Here is a 27,014-nt window from a genome sequence, read left to right on the forward strand (position 1 = left end):
ACAACACACCACAGAGATATTACTGTGATAACCAACTTGCACGTTAGTTTGCACAGAAGGAGGAATATAGGTTAGTTTATATACTGCCAGGTGGCAGATGGAGTGTAGGTAAGGGAGGAAAAGGTAAAAGGGATTTTTTTAAAATTAAAAAATTTCAAGTCATCCCCATTTACTGATTTTCCAGACATCAAGAAGAAATCCTAATCAAATCCACATATCTGTTACCCATAAAAGTTTGAACCCCCTGTTCCTGAATTTCTGTTAAAAAGTACCCAAATGGCAAGTGAAGTAACAATACAGCAATGTTTTAGTTTTTACTGGGTGTCTGTTTTCTTAGATAAAAAGATTTGCAGTTCTCAAGAAGAAGAAAAAATAAAAAACTTTATTTTGGAAATAATGGCACTTTTTTGCAGAAGACATCAATAACCCATTCTACTTGGCCTGGGTGGGGAAACAGGCTGTCATTGAGCCCATAAATAAGAGACACTGGAACAGAGATAAGCAATCTTTCACACACAGAGATATATATATTTGCAAGTTCAAACCAACCACAGAAGGTTGGTTGCTGATCAAGGAAGTTCTGGGGAACAGAAGGCTTAACTGCCTTCCCTCAGATTGACATTTCTCTGATCTAACCTCCTCAGTAACTGCTGCTTAGCCAACTGCACAAATAGCAGCTCTGAGGGAGGAGCAACTGACAATTCTTTTCATTATGACTCTTTATATTGGGCAGAAGTTGGAACACAATGTCTAATTTTAGCAATTCTACCTACATAAATTGAGAGCTTAGTGATACTTCCTTAAAGTGTCATCAGTTGGATGTTTAATAATTTGGAGCCAACTGATATGATTCTTGTCTAATTCAGCAGGATAAACTAGACAGAATAATATGAACACATAATGAAGTCAGGACTATTTTCAGTGAGTTACAGTATCAGAATAAATATTCCTTCAGCCTCTGCAGGCTTCCAGCTTCATTCTTGGCCGTGTATGCTGCCCTTAAAGTAAGATCTTAGAACAGCCTCCTCCAACCAGATGTTCAGAACCTCCATGTCCATGAAATCCAGCCACAAGGGCTAATGGTGAAGAATGATGGGAACTGTAGTCCAAGAGATCTGGTGGGCATTTGACTGTGCGCTCCTGATGTTCTGCCATGAGTGACCTTCTACAATCACTTCAGTGGAAGAGTTATTTACTGATTTTCCCATTCCCACAAAATAAATTTCCTTATGGACACAAAGGGCCAGAAAATGGAAATGCTATGCTTCTATTTTACATTTTCATCAGCCCTAAACTTCATCAGCAGAGGATGCAAGGTCTGATTCTTCTAAATCTAAGAGGAAAACTTTCATGGGAGCAGTTGTGGGGCAACATCCTAACATCACAAAATATGGAATATCCTTTTGGATTTCAAAGCCATTCTGCACTGAACTTCAAGAAAATTTAGCATGCTAGCACCCATCTTTTTGCTTGCTTGTTGTTTGTGGGATGTTTTTCAACTAAATTAATGTTCCACCAATATACACGCAGATGTTTTTCTAATCTAGTGATATGTGTGGCTAACAATTAACATAAAACATGCCTTTCAGATACCACAGTGGAGGAAATCCTAAACGCAACAGACTCCAATGGAAGATCAGACACAAACATTTGTCCTGAGATGTGCTTCTTCATTTTGGAAAGAAACAAGAGAAAGTTCAGCCGAACATTGTTACATAAGAGGTTTTCAAAAACTTCACATAATTCTGGATACTCTGGGTCTGGTTTTCTGATCTTTGGAGGCTGTGTTCTAGTTCTTTCAAAGACACTTCATGATGTTTCTCTCTCTGGAAAAAATTAAACATTATCAATAGACATATTGACTAATAAAAGGTTTCAAATTTTAGTGTACTGAAAAATGTCTCTGGTAAACCAAACACCTTAACAACTTTTATTTTTGTGTCCATGAAACAAGGATGCAAACATTTTAACTTCAGGTAGGTTAAGCAATCACAAACTTTAATCAGCTTTATACTTTGAAACACAAGGCTAAAGTGACTCATAAGGAGCCTTAAATTTCATTATCCAAGTACTGTGGCATCATCAAACAATATGGTTTTTATGACTGCACCTGTAACCAATTTAAATTACTTTTTTGGTACCAAAGCACTTGTTAAAAAAGAGTGATTGATAGCCCCTTTAGTAGGTCCATTCACAATTCTCCAACCCTATAAAAGATACATAGCATTCTCAGGATTTAATTTTATGTTTATTAGAACATAATCTTTAAAAAATACATGTGGTTAAAATAAATGTCAGAATTGTCCCAGAATTTATATGTGCTGGAGATTTTTTATTTTTATTTTTTGGTATGTGCAATAATCACTTCTGGTTAAAAGTGATCAAACAAATTACTTTCTTGAGGCTTATCTTTTATTGTGATACCCTATAACATCCACAAATTTAGCAGGCCTGAGCATTGTACATATTTACAATTCTTCCCTGCTTCCAACAACATCTCTTTACCAAGAGGGGAAGAATATGTTCTATATTTTTCATTTCCATTGATCTGCATGCATGCTTACAGACATATGCACTAGCGTGTGAGCACATGCAGACCTGTATATGTATGTCTGTAATTAAGGGAGTAGAACAATGGATGTGTTCTGTGTTAAATCAATGGCATTCAATGCATGAGTGAGATTACTTTCATATTTATTTTTAACTGTCAGGCCAAATAAATCTGAACTGGAAAATGCTTACAACATAATATATTGGCCCTGACAAATGAAAGGGAAGGGAAACGTATGCAGGAGAAAATGTATTAAGGAAGTTATGATTCACTTCAGCTGAACTTTAAGATGGAGTGGTTGGAAATGGTTAACTAAAATAAATTAACTGTGTGGGGGTGGGTGGGGGGAGATAGTTACTGATCATTTCAGCAGCAGCGGATACAGAATTCTACAAACAGTTCCCAAAGAGAGACAGACATACATGAGCCTTGGGGCAACTTAAATCAGAAAGTGGTTTAGCTTAGTGGTGGAACACGTGCCTTGCATGTAGAAAGTCCCAGATTCAATCCCTGGCATCACTATTACCATTTATATTTACTTATCCATATTCCACTTCTTCCCTAGAACTTGGAACCAAGGTGGCTAACTAAAAATACAACCAATATAAAAAACAAGTAAAAGTAAAAAACATACCATATGTTATTGTTAAAATACAGTCACCCCTCCGATTCCAAGTCCTGGGGCAACTGTATTGTTATCTATAGAATTAAGAACAATTTAAAACACCTTCCTGAAAAGGGAAATCAAAACACTAGAACACACTATTAATAAATACTTCTGCTTATAGTTACTTCCTGAAAGTCTGCAGAAATAAAGTATGTTTTTACCTGGTGACAGAAGAATGAATAGCCACTCAAGGCTCCCTAAAAAGGGAGAGTTGGTGTCTGTTTACACTACAAAAATAAACTGATTTGATCATCAATTTTTTTTTGGGGGGGATGTCTGACTAGGTAACTGTGGGTCAGCAGGGTGGACTATAGCACTCACTGGCAGAGAATTGCAAGATCTCTCTGCAAACTACAGATCTCAGGATTCTATAGGATGGAGCCATGATAGTTAATGTGGTATCAGATTGCTAAAACTGCATATAATGTAGATAGCCTTTTGAGCCACCTCCAAATATCTGTTCCTTAAACTTGTGAAAGAACAACCATGGGAGTGCCCTGTAAGTCTTTATCTAGGCCTTAACTATTGCAGACAATTCATCTGTTAATAACGGGTGCTATTATTTTAGTCCAACTTGGAAGCAAAATGAACAGAATGAACAGATACCAAAGAAGTGAATCTATGCTCCACAAATACACATATATTTTGTTGGCATTCAAAGACTACAAAAAAGTACAATAACCTGGGATAAGCTGAAATATCTGACAACTTACTGTAAACCCAAGGCCAACAACTAAACTAGCTTACTGTAACCATAAAATGTGTTTGAATTTGACAGATATTATGTGCTAGAACCCGGGTGTGTGCTATGTTTGTATAGATTTTGTATGGCTGAAGTACAAAGAAAAAAAGGAAATTGAGAGCATGTAGAATACATTTCAATACTGAAATAAAATTTAAAAACAAATATCAGAAGCAATACCAAAAGTTTGGTGGAGTGCAGGGGAAGGTCTACTTACAGCTTCTAATCTTCTAGATAGCTGTTTCTGTTCTTCTTTTTTCTTTCTTAATTTATTTTCTAGATCCAGTATTTTCAACTGAAATGCCTGCTCTTTAGAAGTGATCTTTTCCATCTCTTCTGCTAGCTGCAAAAATAAAAGTTAAAACCTGTACAATAAGTTTTAATAACACCTATTTGATGGAGTGAGCTGCAGTCTACAGAATGTGGTATCAAATTAAAGATGTATGCCTTTTGTGTGACCCAAAATTTTCTGTTGTTTTAATTCAAACAATCTGAAATGCCAACCTGATCTTTTTCAATACCAAACGTTAACAGCACATTGCTATGTTTTACTATGAGTGACTTTTTAAGATTAACTATGTCTATCATGAGAAAATTAAAGAATGGGGGGAAATACCAAATTCATAGGTAAGAACAACAGGTTGATCATCTTTTATCATTAAGAACACTCCTACTTCAGATATAATATTAACATTATGAAGTTCTGACTAGTAGCATGTCCTGAGAAGTTGAAAGCGCCACCAAAAAATGAATCCCAGGATTCCACAGGGTGCAACAATATCATACTACACAGTTATTATTCTATTTTTTACTGCTATAGCTGCCTTCTGTGGAATTGTGGGATTCATAGTTTAGTGAGGCCTAAGAGCTGTCTGATTGAGAATTCTAAATGCCCCTTCCTCAACTTCAAATCCCAGGATTCCACAGGAGGCAACCATAGCAGTAAAATTGGAATAACAGTGCTATAATAGTGTAGTGTGATGAAATTCAAAGACATAGCTGTGATGGTTTGGAAAATCAATATGGAAAGGGATCTTGTAGCACCTTTGGAGTATAAAAATGCCCCTTACTCACAAGACTGTTTGTGGTTATAAAATTAAGGATATTCCACAAAACTGAAATACCTAGACCAGAAAAAATATGTTGACATAAGGCAACACACAAAAAAAGAAGAAACCATATGCAGCTACACTTTCCCTCATCATACTGTCATGTGTTTCACTCCAATATTGGGGGAAAAAATGTCGGTAGAGTTAAAGGATGGATTCATACAGTAGCAAGAGTTTAAAACTAGAAAACTGGGGATGGGTAAAGATAAGATCAGAAAAGAAGTTTTGCTTTATGGCTATCTATAATGCTCCACATGTGGTTCAGGTAATTTTAAACTGCGCCACTGTAAAGAGAGCCTAAAACATATGGAGAATGGCGTCCCCAACACATTTGCATTTAAGGGGAGGCAACACCATTAATCAATGTAGGAGTCTGGTCTATGATATAGATCAGTTCAAGGTGTTCCTTCCTGATGCTTAATTTGAGCCAGAACCTAGCTCTGGAACCAATTTTCAATGTCAGTGCTCACCTTCGAATATGTAAAAAGTCATGAGAAAAGAATGCCTTTGGGCATGTATAGAGTACCTCTCCCTTACCAGTGAGCAATCAGTGGCTTGTTTCCAACAAACAAAAAAAGACATGAGAAAAGAATGCCTTTGGGCATGTACTGAGTAGTTTAACAAGGAGAGGGAGAAAATGCATTAGTGCTGTTCCACAAGTTTTTCCACAAGAGCAAGCAGGAAATGCCTCCCAGCAATGTATCAGGGATTTTGTTCCAATAAGGAAAATGTGGGTAATGGGAGAAAACATAATAATCTGATCAACTGGGGAGCTAGCATGTCTCATTTCACAGATAAATAATCATTATTCTGTCCACCCCTATCAAAAAGGTGCTATGTGGGTTGTGTGCGGGGTTTTTTTAAGAACAGAGCCAACTGCTTCTTTTGCAAAAGATTCTTCTTAGGTAAATTTCTAATTTCAAACAGGAAGTAGACAAACATTTAAGATCATTTCTACCTTTTTTCTTCCATCTTCCAAAGCAGCTTCCAGCTGTCTGGTTAAAGCCTCACAGTCTGCAATTTTTTGGTTAAACTGGAATTCAGTTTTCTGAAGAATCTCTTCTTTGTTTGCCAACTGATTTTCAAGTTCGTTGTTTTGCAGTTCCATTTCTTCTAATTTTCTTTTAAGTGAAGTAAACATACAAGTGAAGGTTACCACAGAATGGAAGGCAGACAGAAAGAATTATGAAGGTAGCAGCAGGACACACTTACTTTTTAACTTCTTCATACTTCAGTTGAATGTTGCGATTTTCCTCTTCCAAAGAGAGCTGTTCCAAGACCCCTCCACTGTCACCTACCTGTAGAAACAGTTATTCTCATTCTAACATGTCACACAAAACTGCAGAGAAAAAACAAATTACTAGCAAGCAAAGTTTTTAGCCAGGAACAAAAAAGTAGTTGTTCTCCAGATGTTGTTAAATTGCAACTCCCATCATTCCTCACCACAGGCTATGCTGGCAAGGGCTAATGTGTGTTTCCCTCCAGCCCCATCAGTGCAATCCTTTATAGCAGTATGTGCAATAATTCACAGCAAGGCAAACAGGTTTGGTTCTAATTGATTAGAGTAACATAAAAGAAAAACAGGAATCTAATATATTCAAGATCAAAACTGGGTACAAAATGAGAGAAAAGTTCACTTATCGGTGTTTTATCCCACATCCTGCTATGCCAGGGGATTAATAGCAGTCTCTGTGGTTCTGTTCTGTATCCTGTTCGCTTCTGAAGAAAATGACCCTTTTTCTGTTGCTACACTAGTGTCTTTGGAGCCCTTTCACATGACACAATTATAGCGTTATGATTCCACTTTAAATGCCACGGTTCCATGCTATTCAATACTGGAATGCTATTTAGGGAATGCTATTTAGAATTTTTATTTAAAAGAAGAAGGTGTAAAGGCAGGCTTACTGCTGAACATAAAGAAAGCAAAAATAATGATCACAGAGGATCTACATAAGTTCAACCTAAACAATGAGGAAATCAAAATAGTGAAAGAGTTCCCATACCATGGACTGCAATCAGGAAATAAGACTAGGAATGGGTAGGACAACCATGAAACAATTAGTTAAGAACCTAAAGTGTAAAGATATACAACTGAGCACTAAAGCTGGACTTGTCCAAGATACTGTATTCCCCATTACCATGTGTGGATGTGAGAAGTGAATAGTGAAAAAGGTAGATAGAATCAACTCATTTGAGATGTGGTGAGGATACTGTGGATGGTCAAAAAGACAAACAAATGAGTCATAGAACTGATCAAACCAGGACTCTCCCTGGAATCCAAGATGATGAAACTAAGGCTGTCGTACTTTGGCCACATCATGAGAAGATATGACTCACTAGAAAAGACAATAATGTTAGGCAAAGTAGAAAGCAGCAGAAAGAGCAGAAGACTGTAGGCCAAATGGATAGACTCAATCAGGGAGGTCATGGGCCTGAACTTACACTACCTGAGCAAAGCTATTAGGGACAGGGGCTCTTGGAGATGTCTTATCCACTATCACCATGAGTCAGGATCAACTCAAGTGCAGTTAACAACAACAATTTAGAATTCTCTGCCAGAGAGCTTTACTGCCTGCCTAAATTACAAATCTCAGGTTTCCACAGGATGCAATGACAGTTACAGTTCAATCATAGTGCCATAATTGTATGGTGTGAAAAGGCCCTAAAATTCCTTCCCATATGATGATAATTGTATGGTGTGAAAAGGCCCTAAAATTCCTTCCCATATGATGATTACCTGCTGCTACATTTCTTTTCTTTCTAGTGCAGGTAAATACCATTTTAATTATATTTAATTAAAAAAAAAATTGTGTGAACAGAAATACCTTAAGCCTAAGTGAGGCATGAGAACTGTATGTCTCTCCAAAACGTTGTCTAACTTGCAGTTTCAGCACTCTTCACCATTAACTATGCAGGCTAGGGCTGCTGGGAGTTGCAGTTCAGCAACATGGCAAGTATCACACAATTCTCAATCAACTGGTCAATGGTGAATCAACACTTATATAAATCCCACTAATTCAGTGGATGTACTTTAGCTGGAACTAGCACTGGGACTCAATCCCTTGGGTTCTTTCCATAAAGGTTTACATTTTTTATAGATTATATATTATTAACCAAGCACCTGGACCTGTAGCTCCCTAATGGCTTTGGATTTATCTACGCAGCTCTTCTGGCAGGAGAGTAGGCTTTCCTGACATGTCTGCAGTTTCCCTTCAACTGCTTTATGCATATCACGGGCACATTCTAACTCCTTCAAGTAGGCCTCTGTCTGGTCCCGCATCTAGGCAGCCATGGTGGGGGCAGAGTAGGAAAAAAAAAAGAAGAAATAAAATTTCAGTCATTTTTGCATATTCTCCAATAGTCAAACTATTGTAGCTTTAAAACAATGAACATAAGCAGAATAAACAATAGGTTTCCTACACTTACCGCATTCATTTCAAAATCCTTGTCTTCCATTATCTTTCCACTGTCACTGAGAATGTTTTCATACTTGGTTTTCAATTCCTCTGCTTCCATGTCCAATCTCACCACCTAGAATGACATGTTTTAGAGAGATGAGGGCCACAGAAATGACTTGAAGGCATGCAACAACAACAAAACCCCTGAAAACATGTACCCACTGGAAAGAATTAACTCATTATTTGGTACTGTACATGCTTTCATGGGTTTTGTTGTTGTTACGTGCCTTCAAGTCATTTCTGACTTAGGGCAACGCTAAGGTGAATCTATCATGGGGTTTGCTTTTCTCTGCAGCCCTTCTCAAAATGGTGACTGCAAGTAAGTTCCATCACTTCCTGTTGCCATTTTGAGAGGGACTGCAGAGTAAATTATTTGGGGGTGGTGTGAGGTTCATGAGGTTATATAAGAAGTGTAGTGTGTTTTCATACATTTGGAGGGCTTTTAATGTAGTTTTTGGGCAAGACTTTCCTGAAAATTGTGCCAAAATTTTAATTAATTTTTTTTGGGGGGGGGGGAGCTTTGTGGGCAGAGCTGTGGAGTCAGTACACCAAACGTTTGATTCTATTTTTCTATTGTATGACTCTTACTCCACAGCCCTGTTTGTTGGACTGGTGAGAGGCTTCAGCGGATGCAAAAGTGTGGTCCAGGGCTGCACTCTGTCCACTCCTGCTTTTTAAGTGATCCCTTAAGGGACTATCACAGCTACATTGCCCCCTGGAAGCCATAGTAATGCTTAAGAGGCTTTTAATGTTTAAGACTCCACATGGAAATGTAAAATGTTACAGGCTGCATCCTTACTGCAGAAATAATCCAGTTTGACACCACTTTGGCTGCTAAGGCTCAGTGCTATGGAATCTTGGGAATTGTAGTTTTACAAGACATTTAGCTTTCTTTGCCAGAGAGCTCTGGTGTCTCAACAAATGACAATTCCCAGAATTCCATAACACTGAGACATGGTAGGGCTTTATCATGCGCAGCTTTTAAGCTGCAATTCCTATGGGAAGGAAGTAACATCGGTGACGCTGATCACATGACACCACTTCTCTTCTGTAGCTGCCCAGTCCCTGACCTGTGTCTTTTCATTCACAGAGGAAACCCATGAATGAAATGCCTATCGCCCATTGCCAAAATTGCAGAAAGCCATTCCCGCAGTAGTACCACGATTGTTAGTCACTTGGTCTCATTGTTCTCTCCTCCCTTTCCTTCCTCTCCCTCCTTTTTAAAAATATTGTTTCCCAACTTTGTTCATGCTATTTCGGAGCTCAGGAGCCCTGAAGTTAAAAAAATTAAGTGGACTGGGGCTGTGGATCTCTGAAATAGTATGAAAAAAGTTGGATAAAAAAAAAAAAACCCTGAAAGGCATGCTGGGCAAAGCATAACAGAGGGAAGGGTTAAGGGAGAGGATGGGAATGGAGCATGATGCTGGCAGCAGCCCAAGTTGTGCTAAAGGAATAAGTGTGGTGGTGGTTGCTCCTATACTGGTATTTTACCACTTTATTTTTAGGCTGCAGGACTACAGCGCGAAAGGGGCTGGTGTGATAAAGCCTGTAGTTAAAGTGGTGTCAAAGTGGATTATTCATGTAGTGCCAATGCAGCCACAGTCTACTTTCTCATATGGACATCCAAATGCCTCTGGAGCATGATGGACATGGAGCTGAGAATACCATCCATCAAAAGCCCAAGACTATAGCTGTACAACCTACCTCACTTTTATATTGTTCAACCAGCATTTCCTGCTGCTGTGCCTCTTCACGTAAGTCTACAAGTTCTACTTCTGTGGAAGTAATACTAATTTCCAATGTAGAAAGAGATGCCTAGAACAAGAATACGTTTTGAAAGCATACTATCAAAAACAATGTAATAGCAGAATGAAACAAATCTGCAAATATGTACAAAATTATTTTAAAAATATAGATTTAGATATAGTTTTATATGTAAAATTAAAGTTCATCTTTTTCCACATCTGCTTTATTTTCTCCCCCCACAAATATTTTTATTGAACAATCAAAAACAAACAAACACAAAGAAAAACAGGTCCTGGCAAAACGTCAGGAAGAAACTCTTCTAGAACATGGCCACATAGCCTGAAAAACCCACAAAAAACTATGGATGCCTGCCATGAAAGCCTTCAACTCCACAAAGAAAAACGTTCTGTATCTAAAAACACACACAAGAAAATAACACTTCTAATACATATGTCTGTTGTATGCTTTCAAGTCTTTCCAACTTATGCCGACCCTAAGGCAAGCCTATCATGGAGTTTTCTTGGCAAGAGTTGTTCAGAGGAGGTTTGCCATTACCTTCCTGAGGCTGAGAGCATGTGACTTACCCAAGGTCACCCAATGAGTTTCTTGGCTAAGTTGGGAACTGAAACCTGGATTCCAGAGTCATAGTCCAGCACTCAAACCACTAAACCACATACAAAACAAAAATGACCCCACCCCCTAAAATTGACTAAAAACAAAAACACACCAAAACAAAGAGACAATGGCTTCTGGCATACCTGATTATGGCTCCTCAATAAAACTATTCTAATGACCCCTAACTTATTTAAAGTCAATATAATGAGATAGATAAGAACAAATAAAACACATTTTCATTTAGATATCAAGACAAGGATGTTGTAAGCTGCCCAGATTCCCGGTGACTGGGCGGCATATAAATAAATCCTATTATTATTATTATTATTATTATTATTATTATTATTATTATTATTATTATTATTATTATTATCGAAATCCAGTGCAGATCTGACTTACAGGTTCCACTGAAGGCAACAGGGAAGGCAATGGAAAAAATCTTGCCAAGAAAACCTAGGACTGGTCAAGTCAACCAGAGCTGACTTGAAGGCACATTATAGCAACAAATGAGCATAAAAATAACTATGGACAGATATTTCAGAGTGTGGCTTAAAAATCTGAATGAGGAAATAGTTCAGGGGAAATAGTTCTTTTTTAATTTAAGAACTGTCTGCTAGAAACATAGGGCTAAAAAAGAATTAAGGGATCCTCCACTAATGGAACAGCTACATAATACAGAATACTGTTGATGATGTTACCTTTAATGTTGTATTTTCAAGAGAAATCTTTTCATTTTCAGAGACAATGGCATTAAGCTTTCCAATAATCTCACTCCTTGACTTTCTCTCAGCATCTTGAATTCTTCTGAGTTCCATCATATGGTCTGCGACCTGCCTTTAAGATTTTAAACACAATTTCTGTGTCAATCAAAACACATATACATAAAACCATTTAATTAAGATTAGATAGACTGTGCTTTTCACTGCATCCTTTTTCTTTTTCAGCTTTTTAGAATTTTAGATGTGCATTGTCATATTTACCACATACTTACTATGAAAGCAGTATTTATTTGGAGGGAGAAACCTTCAGCTTTTAAAGTTAATGGAGGTATTAAAGGAACCGAAATAAGTATAAATATCATAGTAATAAGTGACCTGACTAGGAGTTTTATTCATGTGTCTTTCAACTTGATTTTTTTGGCATCTTCCCAAGGTGGGACTACACTGGCCAGAATAATCTGGGCTGCTCCAGAACTATTCTGGTCCCAAAGATGCCCTGAATTTTCTGTTACCTGGGCACTCTGGAGGGACACCAGGTGGCTCCTGTGAATCCTGCTGTGCTGCCTGGCACCACTGCTGCTTGCAAGGGTTGCTCCCTGTGATACCGAAAATGCAGTGCCCAGCATCAAACACATGGCTGGATGCCTCACTGTGAACTCAGATGATGTGACTTGTGCCATGGTGGCAGGTGGCATAGCAGTGTGAACACCGCCTGGCATCACTCTAGAGTGCTCTGGATTTTCCTGGAAGATCCAGAGAAAAAGGTAGATTTTTAAAATTCACTTTAAAGCAAGGATAGCCCAGATTCAGACTGGTCTTCTCATGTGAAGACAGTCTGAACTCAAATCAAGTGTTAGTACGCAGCCTTGCTTGACCCTTGAGCCAGTTGGGAATCATTCTGTTTCTCCATATTTGGCTCTGATGGCAATCTCTTGTCCTAAATACAGGTTACGCATCAGGACAATTAGATGTAGTGGCACTCCCATTTCCTCGAGAGCATTCCAAAGCTTTCCATGGTCTATGCAGTCAAAGACTTTGCTGTAGTCAATAAAGCACATGCAAAATTTATTTTGAATTTTCTGGTGCTCTCCATTATCCATCGTATGTTTGCTATGTGGTCCCCAGTGCTTCTTCTTTTCTTAAATCCAGCCTGCATTTTTGGGATTTCTCATTCCATATATGGTAGGAATTTTTGCTGCAGAAGTTTGAGTATGATGTTGCTTGCATGAGAAATTAGTGCAATGTTCCTGTAGTCACTGCAATCTTTTGTTTCCTTTTTTTGTGTACAAGACTATATACTGATTGCTTCCAATTTGTGGGCTGCTCCTTTATTTTCCATATTTCTTGTTATATTTTACTTAGAATTGGACTTGATTTTATCTCTGTGGCTTGTAGCAGTTCTATTGGTATGTCATCTGTTCCTGGTGCTTTATTCTTCCCAATTGTTTTGAGTGAGACTTTCACCTTGCTTTCCAAAATTTAGAATTTCTCTTTATAGGTTACTTCTTTCCATGTGTAGTTCATAAATGTAACTGTGACTGCACCAAACGCTGTTACCTTCCCACCAAAGTGGTACCTATTTATCTACAGTACTTGCATTTGCATTCTTTTGAACTGTTAGGTTGACAGAAACTGGGACTAGTGACAGGAGCTCACCCCATCATACAGCACTTGGGCCTCAAACTGCCAACCTTCCAATCATCAGAACTGGCATCTTAACCTCTTAGCTACCACATCACATCCTTTCATATATTTTTATATATGTAAATCCTACTATTCTCCTCAGGTTGGAAATAACAACTGGATTCAGGCCAATTTTCTCTATTTCACTGGTAAAGTAATATAAACTAGGCAAAAATCACTTTGCCTCTGGGTTGTGTTATTGCACTCATTCTTCTGGCTTTAAATAAAGGGTAGAGAACCTGTGGAATCCAGATGTTGGTTATTACACCAATCAACCCAGAACAATGGACATGCTGGCTGGGGCTGCTGGGACAATGTGTAGAACTAGGATACTATCACTGCTTTTAGTGGATAGTGTGGTGTGTATATGGGCACACATTTAACCAGTCAACTGCGGCTGCAGAGCTGTTTCTCCAACAGTACAGAAAACCACAAGGAATCCATGCTGCCTCTCATATTTGGAGATGTCATAATATTTGATCACTCCATCAGGGATGGTTAAAAGATTGGGAATATCATAACTCAGGTCAGAACAGGTATAAAAGACTGAGACAGAAACTAGTTTGTTACATACTGTTCACAAGTTTTAACACTGGTTTTCAGCTACTAATTGAAAGTTTATTTCAAAAGCTTTTAGCAAAGTTTATAGAAAATTCCAAATAAGATTTTAAAAGGCCTTTTATGTTTTAGAAAATAACAGACAACGTAACCATGGACTGTGGTTAATCACTCTGTCATTACTTTCAAGAATACTCTTACAAATTATCAAAATACCAATTGAATAAGTTATGTATTTTAGTTTCCAGGAAAACTGGACAACTTAAAAAAAAAAGAATCCCATTTCAGCTTTGTAAGCATTATTTCATGCATTTACAATTAATCCCTTAACTACAATTTATATTTCCAACCACAAAAAAATTAACATACCATTTCTTACCTTTACCACTTGGGGCGAAGGGAATGACATTGTTATGAACCTATCTGGCTGCTAATTTAGGGCAATTGTGCAACACTGCTAATTCAAAAGAAATGCTCTTTTGCAAATTTGTAAATATGTCTACAAATATTATTAGCCAGAAAAGGCTTAGCTGCCTGTGTTTACATAGGAATGAAACACCCTTTGCAAGCATAGAAACACAGGCTACTAAGCTGCAATAGGCTGGTTTAATTCGCCTTCCTCAAAAACTTTCCTCTGTAGCCACGAATTCTAATGATGGAGGGATGGAGCAATGTATTCTTTCATCCCCTGTTCTGGCAGCTTCACCCGTCTATCTTCTCTTTCTCCCCAAACAGCACAGATACCCAACAGGTGAGGAGAGGAGGGACAGATTACTCTGCTACTGTTCTACAAAGAAGGATCAAGCCATTCTTCCTCTGACAAAACGGCTTATTTAGCTACATGAAACCTCTTGCTGCCTGTAGTAACTAGGTGAATCAGGCTGATTCACTGCTGCTGAAGTACAGCAGTGCACAGAGAGAGCATAATGCCCCTCAATCAAATGCAAAGCACAGCTTTTAGTTAATAGGAATGGTGGCGATATGATAATATAGCACTAGTCAACATCAGGATGAAAACACTTATTAAGAGGTGCTGGAAAATAGAAATTTTCTGCCTGGGAACCACATAAAGAACATCATATTTGCCATTATCATCTTGTTTTATTCCTAAAGATCAAAAAAATGATTAAACTTTCTTATCATCTTAACATGGCTCAAGTTACGTATTTACCTTTTTACCCTATAAAATGGCTGAGGTAGCACAAAGAGTAAGAAAAATATATAACTGGATAATCCTTCGATAAAAACATAGCAATAAAACATGTTCAAACAGAGTTATGACGCCTGGCTGAGCAGAACTATCTTTGGCACCAAAAAGACTGAGATTGACAGAGGAAACTGGAGACTTTGGCGCGTTACAGACCGCCATAAGGGACGTCCTCAGGACGTCCTAGGTTTAAAAAGGGGCGTCACTTCTTGACGCCCCCAAGCCTAATACGTCCTGAGGACGTACAAGATGGCGGCGCCCCATCTACATGGGGGCCAACATGATGGCGTCACGAACGCGCCACCTCCAAATGAGGCGGTGTGGACGTGACGCCGTCGCGCTGCACGAGGGCGCTTAGTGCGCCCTTTTGTTGGCGCAGGAAGGAGCTCCGAAATGGAGCTCTTTCCTGGTGTTGCGTCACTGGCGCAGCCTTTAGATGGCTGCGCCCAGCGACACAGAGGAGAAAGGGGCCAAGTGGCCTCTTTCTCCTCCTCCCCACCACTGCAGGGTGTCCTTGGGGCTTGAAGCCCCAAACACCTCTTTCCAGGCCTTGGAGAAGTGGCCTTTTGCCGCTTCCCCGCGGCCTGGAAAGCGGCAGATCGGGGCCTCAGCGGCTGCCGCTCTTGCCACTGAGGCCCCGATCCAGCAGGGAAAGGGGCGGGTGCAGGCCACCACTTTTCAGCGGTCTGTAATGCGCCATAGAATCATAGAGTTGGAAATGACCACAAGGGCCATCCAGTCCAACCCCCCTAACCATGCAGGAAATCACAATCAAAGCATCCCCGACAGATGGCCATCCAGCCTCTGCTTAAAGACCTCCAAGGAAGGAGACTCCACTACACTCCGAGGGAGTGTGTTCCACTGTCGGACAGCCCTTACTGTCAGGAAGTTCCTCCTAACGTTGAGGTGGAATCTCTTTTCCTATAGCTTGCATCCATTGTTCTGGGTTCTGTTCTCTGGAGCAGCAGAAAACAAGCTTGCTCTCTCCTTAATGACATCTTTTCAAGGCTATCATATCTCCTCTCAATCTTCTCTTTTCCAGGCTAAACATCCCCATCTTCCTGAGTCTTTCTTCATAAGGCATGGTTTCCAGACCCTTCACCATTTTAGTCACCCTCCTTTGGACATGCTCCAGTTTCTCAACATCCTTTTTGAATTGTGGTGACCAGAACTGGACGCAATATTCCAGGTGGGGCCTGACCAAAGCAGAATAGAGTGGCACTATTACTTCCCTTGATCTAGACACTATACTTTTATTGATGTAGCCTAAAATTGCATTGGTATTTTTAGATGCCGCACTGCACTGTTGACTCATGTTCAACTTGTGGTCTACTTGGACTCCTAGATCCCTTTCACACAGTTTCATTCAGCCAGGTGTCCCCTATCCTATATCTGTGCATTTCATTTTTCCACCCTAAGTGTAGTACCTTACATTTCTCCCCATTGAATTTCATTTTGTTAGCTTTGGCCCAGCTTTCTAGTCTATTCAGGTCATTTTGAATTTTGATCCTGTCCTCAGGGGTGTTAGCTACTCCTCCTAATTTGGTGTCATCTGCAAATTTGATAAGTATGTCCCCATTTCTGTCATCCAAGTTATTGTTAAAGATGTTAAATAGCACTAGGCCCAGGACAGAACCCATAGCTCAAGATACTCTGAGTTCTTTGGGGGCTAGCTAGAGTCTAACTTCTGATATTTCTAATTCAGGAACTGGATAAATGGAAACACAAAAATGAACACGTGGGCTTTTTAACCAATAAAACAACTCTCTTTTGAGGATCTTGTGGGGTTTCTAGTTTTTTTCTGTGGATTTCATTGGGTGATTCTCAGTTTCTGCTTCCACCAAAAGGCCCAAGGCCTAAGTACCAGGCATATGGACACAGCCATGGCATTCCATGACTGGAGTGACACTAGGGAAGGTTACTGACAGAAAAGGATTGTTCTCTGATTCCCACTCAAAAAATCTTAGTAGTCAAGCATACCTGGAGAAGGCCTCACCAGCAGAACTTTTAAAAAAGGAGAAAATGCACATGTAAGCAAGTAGTCTTTGAGGCATGAAAGTGCCAAGCTTCAAGGGTTTTTAAAAACTGAACTCCAGCACCTTGAGCTGAAGCCAGAAGAAGTGTTTCAACTCTGTCAAGATGTATCTTCACTGTCAGGTAGAATTTCCACATTCTAAATTCTGCAATAAATTTGCAGATTAAATTAACAAACATCCCAGAGAGGAGCAAACTTGTTTGCCAGGCTGCATTTTGAAATAAAATATATAAAAAGACCGATGACTTACAAGGGGGTACAGTACATTCACTTACTTTTTTAGACTTTCAACTTGAACTTCTAACCTGGTTTTTTCATCTACTACTGTCTCATGATGACTTTTCCAGACATTAGAAGCTGAAAGTGCCTCAGACAATTGGATTTCCTGGAGAGTGTACAAAAACACAGACCATGCAATATAAAAAACTCATTTTTAATTCTGCCCAATTCCCTAAACACAGGAGGTATTTTCATTCAAGTCAGTTTCCAGGTGTCCTGCAGGAGGACAGAATAATATAAACTTAATCTTAACATAAACATACTATAAAAAACCCTGAAAAACTGTAATGTACTGGAATCATCTGGGATCCATATTTTCCTAACCTCACGGTAAAGTAAAATTCTTAAAGTCACTAAAAGCATATTACTAAATAAGAACATTTTAAAGTTTTGTTCTAATAACTCTGTTCGTGCAAAACGGGGACATGCCTACAATCCTTTGATTAGAGGTTACTGTAGATTACATTTCTTTCACCGTTTTCTTTGTATCAGAAGATAGGATTTAGATGCTGTTGCACTTCAACTGCCTCAGATTCCTGATTGGATATTGCTCATGACATCACTGACAAGAAGGAACACAATAAGATCACAATGGGGATTTGAAACCTATTCTTCCTAAGCCAAGTCATTGGGCAGCCTTGTAGTCAAGCAACAAAGGCAACAAAGAATTCTATACTCAAAGGCAACAAAGAAATCCATCAAAGCAATTGAACAGGCTGGTGGAAGTAGGACCACGTGTGCCTTCTAAGTTGGGAAAGAAATTCATTGGACTCGCATTGCCTTATGAAAATAGCCATTTCACACCTCCAATGACTAACAACAGAATGAAGCATGTTTTGCCTTGGAGATCTGTATCTTCCCAAGGCTTCCAATGCATTTGCCAAAGAAAAATGTGCAGAAAACCATATGAGAAATGTGCACAAGTACAAATGCACATATTTGGAAAATATGTGCAAAAACACTTCTGGTGACAGAGAAAATATGAATGACTTAAATCCAATTGCTAGTGCCAACTACCGTAGACCCAATTAATCAATTGCTAAATGGCAGGTCAACACACTAATTTAACATCAATGGATCCACTACAGTTGTAACTAGCAACTGGGTTTAGGCCTAAAAGTATGTGACATTAGGAAAAACGTGTACAGAATAGCTAGAAGTTCCCATTCAGAAAGAAAAAAAAAAAGGTAAAGTCTCACAATGGAATATGGACATGAGACAATAATGGTGATGAGATTCTAAAAAACTCGATGGAAACGAGAATACAGTAAAAGATTTTAATACTGCTAGTTCCATAACTCCACTGCATCCAGGATGCAAACCAAGCAACAGGCTGCTCAAAGAATCAAGTTCCCTCTTCAATTCCCACTTTAGAAACCCAGTTCCTTCTCTGCCAGCCTACAAACAGGCTAATCATATTTTTCTTCGCATGAGAGTAAATTGTGCAGGCTTATTTGCAAGGGTGCAAGAGACTCTCATGGATACTTCACAGCTACTCAGAATACACTGAGTAGAAAAACTGACAAATACAAACACGAACACTCAAGATTTCAGTTGTTCTGAAAACTGCACACCATCACCACCAGTACCACAGTCCATCTGAGTTTTCCTAAACAATCCAGAGTTTTTAACTACACAACATTCCAACCCCCCCCCCCCCCCAATTACTTCAAGCCAGACAGTAGAAAATAAAAAGAACACATCAACCAATGTTTTCAATGGCTTTAAAAAACAGACTGAATATTTACCACAAGTCAACTATATATCACTGTGAGGAAATAAATCCATAAAAACTGGAAGTAATTTGCATACAGAGTAGAGAAACAAACCACATGACCAAAAGCATTTAATATAGCATCTACAATGGATACACTAATTTTACCAAGTGAAATGCTTTTATAAAAACATGTCCTCAGTTATTCAGAAGCAGAAACAAAGAGAAAGACAGAAAGAAAATACACTGTACAGTAGATGTATTTCTGAGTGGCCACTTACTTCATTTGAAGAACTCACAAGCAGATCTTCATTTTAACCATCAAATGATTGGAGACAAGAGGCTTCCAAGGAGGACCAAATGGTACAGATGTGCAGCAAGTAATTGCTAAGTGTACCTCCAAAGCTCAGGCTATTCAAAAGTTGAACTAGTTTCTAAATTAGGTAGGCTAATGATACATTTCTGCTAGATTCATTTTTTAAAAGTTAATAAAGCAAAATCAGACGGGAGTGCATGAAAAAACTAAGGGGAGGAAGGGGTGGCCTGAAGCTGCCCCTTCCAAAGACGGATTGGGGCCATGGAAACCACACACTGCGACCCCCATCCACCTTGAACCCGGTCCAAAAAGGAGCGGCATAGATCTACTCCTTTTTGGGCTGTGGAAAAGCTGCCTCTGGCCCCATAGTGGCTTCAAGATGCCGCACTCAATTGGAGCATCTTGAAGCTGCCCATGTCTGGGCGCCTGCTTGGCTTCCAAGTGGCTTCAGAGCATGATGATGATGCCCTGAAGGAGTCTTTTAAGGGCTGTCTATTCCGGATCTAAGATTTAGGAACTGATCTTCAAAGGCCGATTCTTGTGTGAACACCACACAAGTTTAAATCCATTTGGTCTCCAAATCTGTGTGGTTTAGTCTTTCATTTCAATCTGGAAGATTGGAGCTTGAGTGACAACATAAAGAAACAAAAATTATGGTTCCAAAAAATTTACAGAAGCCAAGCGGTCCATTATATAATTTTTCCTATGGAAATGACCTGGAGAGCCTATAGACTGTAATATTGTAAAGAAACTTTACGCAGGCAAGGATTTCTAAATTAGGTAGGCTAATGATTTCAGGAATTCTCAGGCAGTAATTCTCACTCTTTGGTTCTACAAATATTTGGATGTCAACTCTGAAAGTCCCTCACTATGGGTAATGCTAGCTGGTGTTTCTGGGAGCTGGAATCCAAACCAGTGAGAGGGCCAAAGATTGTGAGCCGTCTGAGTCCCAGTTTTGGGGAAAGGCCTGGATATAAATATAATGATGATGATTATGATTATGATGTTCTACAGAAATATTTTTGGTGGTGCTGAGCTTTGGGGAAAGGCTGTCCATATTTCCCATCCTTGCACTGGTCAGATACGTACTACCTCAGCTACACATTAAGTGCTATAGGATTAGGTGTTCCCATGAACGTCAGCTTCTTGGTGTTTTGGCTGACATGAGGCCTAAGCAAAGGCTCCACTACTGTAGATTATGGTTAGGTGAACCAAACCTTGAAAAGAGCCTAAAGTTCTCAAGCCAATCAGCTGGTCACTCCCTGAAATCATATGTGGCATCTTAGAATACAGACAGAACATTCTTCAGGATTACAAAAAAAGGAAAGAAAGAATAACAACCCTCAACTCAGGGCACCAATGAGGCCACACATACATACTAGTATGTCCCTATCACCATGTATGGATGCAAAAGCTAAATAGTGAAAAAAGTGGATAAGAAGTGAATCAATTTCTTTGGAAGCTGAAATCACTGCTGTCATACTTTGTCCACATGATGAGGAGGCATGACTCATTAGAAAATACAACAATGCTAGAAAGGTAGAGGAAATAAAAAGAGAAGAAGACGGAGAAACTCAATCAGAAAGGTCATGGGCATGGATTTACAGGAACTAAGCAGAGCAGTGGAGTAGGGGGGCTTGGAGATGTCCCATATAGGGTTGTGAGTTGGGTCAACTTAACAACAACAAATGTCACTTTATAAACATGTACTATTAAAACATTAGATATATCTTGAGGTAGACAAAAACAGCAAAATATGTTCTTGAAAGTAAAGTTTTTCATATTATCCATTCTAGACAGTTATTCTTTACGGGGATTAATGTTAGGTTGTCTCCATTCTTTTGAAACTATGGGTTCCTTGCCAACGACTCACCTTGTCTCCAATTTTGGAAATTAAGGTCTCCACAACTGCTTTCAAATGTTCAGCTCTCTGTTTCTGAACACTAGCTGCCCTTTTCAGTGCATTCCTCCTTTCCTCTCTTTTCCCCTTTTCAGCCAAAATTTGCTGCTTATGCTCCACAACTTGTAGCTTCCATTCAGCAATCTTCTTTTCAACAGTCTGCAACAGAAGAAAAGAAATCTCATCATACATTCCAAATGTGAATGCTCACAGCTGAGGTTGGCTAAGAGAGGGGAAACTGACAGTATGTGGATGTGTGTGCAAATGGGCGAATAAGAATTAAAGCAACATTTTTTTCTTTAAAAAAGAAAATTAAAAGCAGTTAAAGATGCCTAAGCTCAGACCATCAGAGTATTAAAGACAACTGGTTTAAATTAGGCATGTGGGTCAGTTCAATTAAGTTTGGCAAGACTATGTAAAATGTACAGTCAAACACATACTAAAGTATTTTGAAGAACTAGTTCTACGCAATGTTGAGAACCTGAAGTACTTGGTAGCTACCTGATCCAGCGGGTTTGAGTTAAGATCAAGTGACAAAAGCAGAGACTGGAATCACCATATTTGAAGCAGGACAGAGTGATCAGAACAGTTTTCCCCAACGACCCATCTAGATGTACTTGACTACAAGTCCCATCATATCCAGCACATGGCCATGCTGGAGGGGATTATGGCAGTTGCAGTCTGACATGTCTGGATGGGTGTCAGGTTTAGGGAAAGCCACTTTAGAAGATGAAGGAAGAAGCTTTACTACCCTAGTTTCTAGAAAAGTTGCAATCTCAATTTTTCCTTGGTTACAACCAGTACAGCTCTTTTCTAGTTTTAACATCTCCTATGTAGGGCTGAAACTGTTAGTTAGCCAGATTTTTTAAAAAAAAAAACTTCTGATCATATAAACACGTGGCTGGAAATATTTGTTTTCCTACAAGTACTTAAGAAAATGGCAAACAAGAGACAGTCTAGAAGCAGCATTGCTTTTTCTTGTCAAGTAGCAGGGAATGCTTCTTCCGAGATAGCATTCGCTACAACACATATCTGTGTTATCATGAAGGAGGCATGCTGATTTGCCCTTAAAAACATTTTTTTAAAAATAAATTAATAAATTTATATATATAAAATAAAACAAAAGTCAGGCAAATGACTAACAGTGAAATCTTATGCATTTGTATGTTCAGAGGTAAAGACGGGGGGGGGGGGGACATAACGTTTTTGGCAGGACCCCCCTCCAAGCTTTTATTTATAGAATCATAGGCGGGATACAGACTGCCCATTTGGGGCGGCATGCAGCCGCCCCTTTGCGCCACGTATTGGGGCCAGGGCAGCCACAGCGGCAGCCCAGAGGCCCCAATCCGGCACTTTTCGGGACCAGGGAGAAGCAGCAAAATGCCACTTCACCTTGGTCCCGAAAAGGGGTGTCTTTGAGGCTTCATGCCCCAGGACACCCTGGGAGCCGTAGCCAGAAGAGAAAGGGGCCGCTCAGCCCCTTCCTCCCTGGCATCGTTCCCTCGGCAATCTAGTTGCCGCAGGAACAAGGCACCCTCCGGGAAGGAGCTCCATTTCAGAGCTCCTTCCAGAGCCACTGTTAGGCCACCATAAGCAGCCTGACGTGGCGCAAACACGTCACACCCCGTGTGCGCCGTTTGCTCGTAACATCATAATGGCGGCACCCGTGTATACAGGGTGCCTACATTATACCACTGCAGCTACGTGTTAGGGTTGTGGGGCGTCTAAAGTGTTGCGGGGCATCTGCCATTCAGGAATACACAATCAAAGCACCCCCTACAGATGGCCATCCAGCCTCTGTTTAAAGATTTCCAAGGAGGGAGACTCCACCACTCTCTGAGGAAGTGTGTTTCACTGTTGAACAGCTCTTACTGTTAGGAGATTCCGCTTAATGTTGAGGTGGAATCACTTTTCCTGTAGCTTGCATCCATTGCTCTGTGTCTTGTTCTCTGGAGCAACAGAAAACAAGCTTGCTCCATCCTCAATATGATACCCCTTCAAATACTTAAACAGGGCTATCATGTCACCTCTTAACCTTCTCTTCTACAGGCTAAACATACCCAGCTCCCTAGATCACTCCTCATAGGGCATGGCTTCCAGATGCTTCATCATTTCGGTCGTCCACCTCTGGAGACACTCTAGCTTGTCAACATCCTTTTTGAATTGTGGTGCCCATAACTGGACACGGAATTCTAGGTGAGGCCTGACCAAAGCAGAATAGGATGGTACTATTATTGCCTTTGATCTATATCTCTATAGATACTATATTTCTATTGATGCACCCTAGGGTAGCATTGGCTTTTTTAGCTGCAGCATCACATTGTTGACTCATGTTCAACTTGTGGTCTACTAGGACTCCTAGATCCCTTTCAAGTGTACTGTTGTCAAGCCAGGTGTCCCCCATCCTGTGTAGGTGGAAAACTGAATTAGAATGATGAATAAAATATTTAAGACAAGGTATTCAGATATTTCTTTCCCCAAAATAATTTGCAGAAACTATATAAGGAGACTTTTATGTAAGATGATGTACAGCATCAGACCATTCCAATTCCTGGTCCTGGTTCCTTTTCCTCACTTTTTTTAATGGGAGTGAGTGTCATATCTGCTTGGCACTATGGAGAATGAATGGAGACAAACTAATTTTCTATTTTACTTATAGATGGATTCTTCCATTTTTATTGGGTTATCTTTTCCTGCTTAAACTAGCAAAACCAAAGAGGTTACTTATTGTCCAAGTGTTCCTCACAGCTGTAGCTCTATTTACACATGAATAAATAATAACATTTTAAACACCCTAAATTCAATTTGTAATTATATTTGTTATTATATTTTCAATAAATAATTCTCTACATAAAGCATAATTTTAAGCCAATGGTTTTTGTGTGTCTTCAAGTTGTTTCTGACTTATGATGACCCTAAGGAGACTCTATCAGGGGGTTTTGTTGGAAAGATTTGTTTGGGGGGTGGGTTGCCATTGCCTTCCTCTGAGGCTAAGAGAATGGGACTTGCATAAGGTCACCCAATGGGTTTGCATGGCTGAGTGGCAATTCAAAACCTGATCTCCAGAACTGTAGTCCAATGCTCAAACCACTGACTAGATCATGCTGAGTCTTAATTTAATTTAAGCCAAACCAAATTAGAGATATATATGTGCATTTTAAGTTCCAAAAGTGAGAAAGTAATTTTCAACGTATAAATGGTGGTAAGACAGCAATTTTCATTTTTTCTAAAAAAATACCCATTTATTCCTGAAAGAAATTAGTTCCTTCTATGGCTTTACTATTTCTGGAAATTTTACCTCTCTGTTCAGAAGTAAGTCCCAATGGGTTCAGTGGGACTTACTTCAGGATAAATGTATTATTATGATTGCAGGTTAAGACTTTTTTTTAAACCTAGGGACAGTTCTATGAAGAATGATTATAGTGTTCTGGGTAAGATGTTGAGAAAGGAAATCACTCTGCTTTTTCTTGTAAAAATCTGTCTTTGCTTTCCTTGGGTAGTACAAAGATGTCACACCTCCAATAGGGAATCCCCATCAACACTGTAAAATGTAGCACTGAGTATGACAGATAATTTACAACAGGCTTTCCCTAGGTATAGTGTCTCACACATAGACTTGCAAGCTTGCTCAGGCTACCATAATATTCATATCTCAAAACCAATGACAGTTAACAGCGTTTTTCCATAGTGAGGACAGGGTGGTCTTCCAGAAAGCAATCCTGCTGACACCAGTCCTGTGAGGTAGCCAAAAGCTTAGAGGTGCAGAGGTATTATTTTCATTGGATGGCCAGTTCAAAGACATTGCCTGCAGAAACATTTTTAACATAGAGATCCAACATAAATGTACTCATTCTATACTTCTGCTTCTGTGGGCTCAAACTAGCCACTAATACCTCAGACAGAACATGCCTGAATATACTGTAGCCTGCCAAGTCACATCCAGACTACCAGCAGCCCAACAAACCCTTGGTAAACTTCTCAGTTTTTCCGCCTGCTTGTAATTGCATATACTGAGGTGGATGAAGTGCAGCCATAGGGCTTCATGTGTCCCCCAGACTGTTTTTATGGATCTTGGCCCTTGCAAATTCCCCTTTTTCTAGTCAAAGAAAAGAGGACATGCCCATCCCATAGCTTAACATAATAATATCAGTTTTTCATAACCTCAAATGTACTTCCTGTTTTTATTTTGTTGTATTTATACAACTCAGCCCTTTCCTTGAATTGGAGGACTTCAAGATGGTACTGCATGCTCTGGTAACTTCCAAGGCTGGACTTCTGGAATGCGCTATACATTAAGCTCCCTTTGTACCAAATCTGGAAACTTCAACTGTTTCAGAATGTGGCAGTTAGACTGATTATGGGTACATCCAGAAGTGATCACATTAAACCAATCTTAAAATCACTCCACTGGCTGCCAATTAGTTTCTGGGCAAAGTACAAAGTGTTGGTTATTATCTTTAAAGCCCTACACAGTTTGGGTTCAGGTTACCTACAGTATCACCTTCTCCCATACAATCCACTCTACACATTCAGGTCCCCTGGAAATGCATGTTCCAACCAGTCAAGACTAGACTGGCAATGGCTTCCCTGAGAACTTTTTCATCTGTTGCCCCTAGACTATGGGATCACCTGCTGGAGGAAATACGATATCTGCAAATGCTGATGGCATTTAAAAAAACCCATTAAAGATACCTCTTTTCCAGCCGGCATATCCAGTCAATTTTAAATCCTGCCTTTTTAATGTTGATATTTTAAAGAATGTACAAATATGAATGTTTTAATGGTTTTATAGTATTGTATATGGTTTCTTTCTTTTTCTTTTTAAATTCTGCTTTGTATTTTAATATGCTGTACCCCACCTTGAGTCTTTAGAAGCAGTAAATAAATAAATAAATAAATAAATATTGTCATCCATCGCCCCCCATGCTAACACATTTTTGGCAGTCTATACATCCCTTAAAGAGCCAGCATGTGTAGTGGTTTGAGTGTTAGACTAAGTCTCTGCAACAATATGGTTCGAATTCTGCTTGGCCATGGAAACTCATTGGTTCACCCTGGGCAAGTCACATTCTCTCAGTCTCATAGGAAGGCAAGTGTGTATCAACTCTGAATAAATCTTGTTAAGAAAACCCCATGATTTGCCTTAGTGACACCATAAATCAGAAACGAGTTCAAGGTACACAACAATAACAACACATCCCTACAGGTCCTGAAGGGCAGAAAGCTGTCCCTCAGACCCACTATAGCCGATCACCCCTGCCCAGGATTGTCAAGCAACACCACATGGCTGATGAGCCATGTTCAGGTTGGTAGGCCACAAGTTCTGTAGGCCCTGCTTTAGCAATTAATGGAAGTTACCCATCCTGAGAGAATGCAGCTGCTATTTCTCCTGTTGCCACAGGATGGCACCATTTCAGCACTACAATTCTAGCAGCAGAAAGGATGGGTCAACACTGGTATAGTAAAGACCAGGCAATTTTAACATCTAGTTAAATAAGTGAGGCCACCAAAGACTACTAGGTGCTGTAGGCTTTACTTCAGATAAAGAAACTGGCACAACCACCTCTGAGTATTCCTTTCCTAAGAAAACCCTATGAAATTCATGGTCATAAGTCATAAGTGGCTTGAAGGCATACATGTATATGAATGTTGTGTCACAATGTCCAACTGTTTCAAAACTCTGGGTGGAGCTAAGCCAAATGCACTGAGAATAGT

The 27,014-nt window shown here is 39.6% G+C and overlaps 1 protein-coding gene across 6 annotated transcripts in view; it reads right to left on the reverse strand.

Annotated features, from left to right (window-relative positions):
• Positions 1-363: 363 nt before the first annotated feature.
• ODF2L (outer dense fiber of sperm tails 2 like) overlaps positions 364-27,014 on the reverse strand; it is a 41,710-nt gene continuing 15,059 nt past the window's right edge. For all 6 annotated transcript variants that reach the window (XM_042464789.1, XM_042464792.1, XM_042464788.1 and 3 more), the window contains 10 exons: positions 21,273-21,458; positions 17,366-17,475; positions 11,587-11,722; positions 10,232-10,342; positions 8,496-8,600; positions 8,191-8,349; positions 6,282-6,367; positions 6,028-6,190; positions 4,178-4,303; positions 364-1,826 (listed from right to left, as the gene is read on the reverse strand). In XM_042464789.1, coding sequence (XP_042320723.1) covers positions 1,698-1,826; positions 4,178-4,303; positions 6,028-6,190; positions 6,282-6,367; positions 8,191-8,349; positions 8,496-8,600; positions 10,232-10,342; positions 11,587-11,722; positions 17,366-17,475; positions 21,273-21,458 — 1,311 coding nt within the window. In that variant the 3' untranslated portion in view covers positions 364-1,697. The remainder of the gene's footprint in view (positions 1,827-4,177; positions 4,304-6,027; positions 6,191-6,281; positions 6,368-8,190; positions 8,350-8,495; positions 8,601-10,231; positions 10,343-11,586; positions 11,723-17,365; positions 17,476-21,272; positions 21,459-27,014) is intronic.

The sequence above is a fragment of the Sceloporus undulatus genome, chromosome 4 (assembly GCF_019175285.1).
Source record: "Sceloporus undulatus isolate JIND9_A2432 ecotype Alabama chromosome 4, SceUnd_v1.1, whole genome shotgun sequence".
In the NCBI taxonomy this organism is placed as follows: domain Eukaryota; kingdom Metazoa; phylum Chordata; class Lepidosauria; order Squamata; family Phrynosomatidae; genus Sceloporus; species Sceloporus undulatus.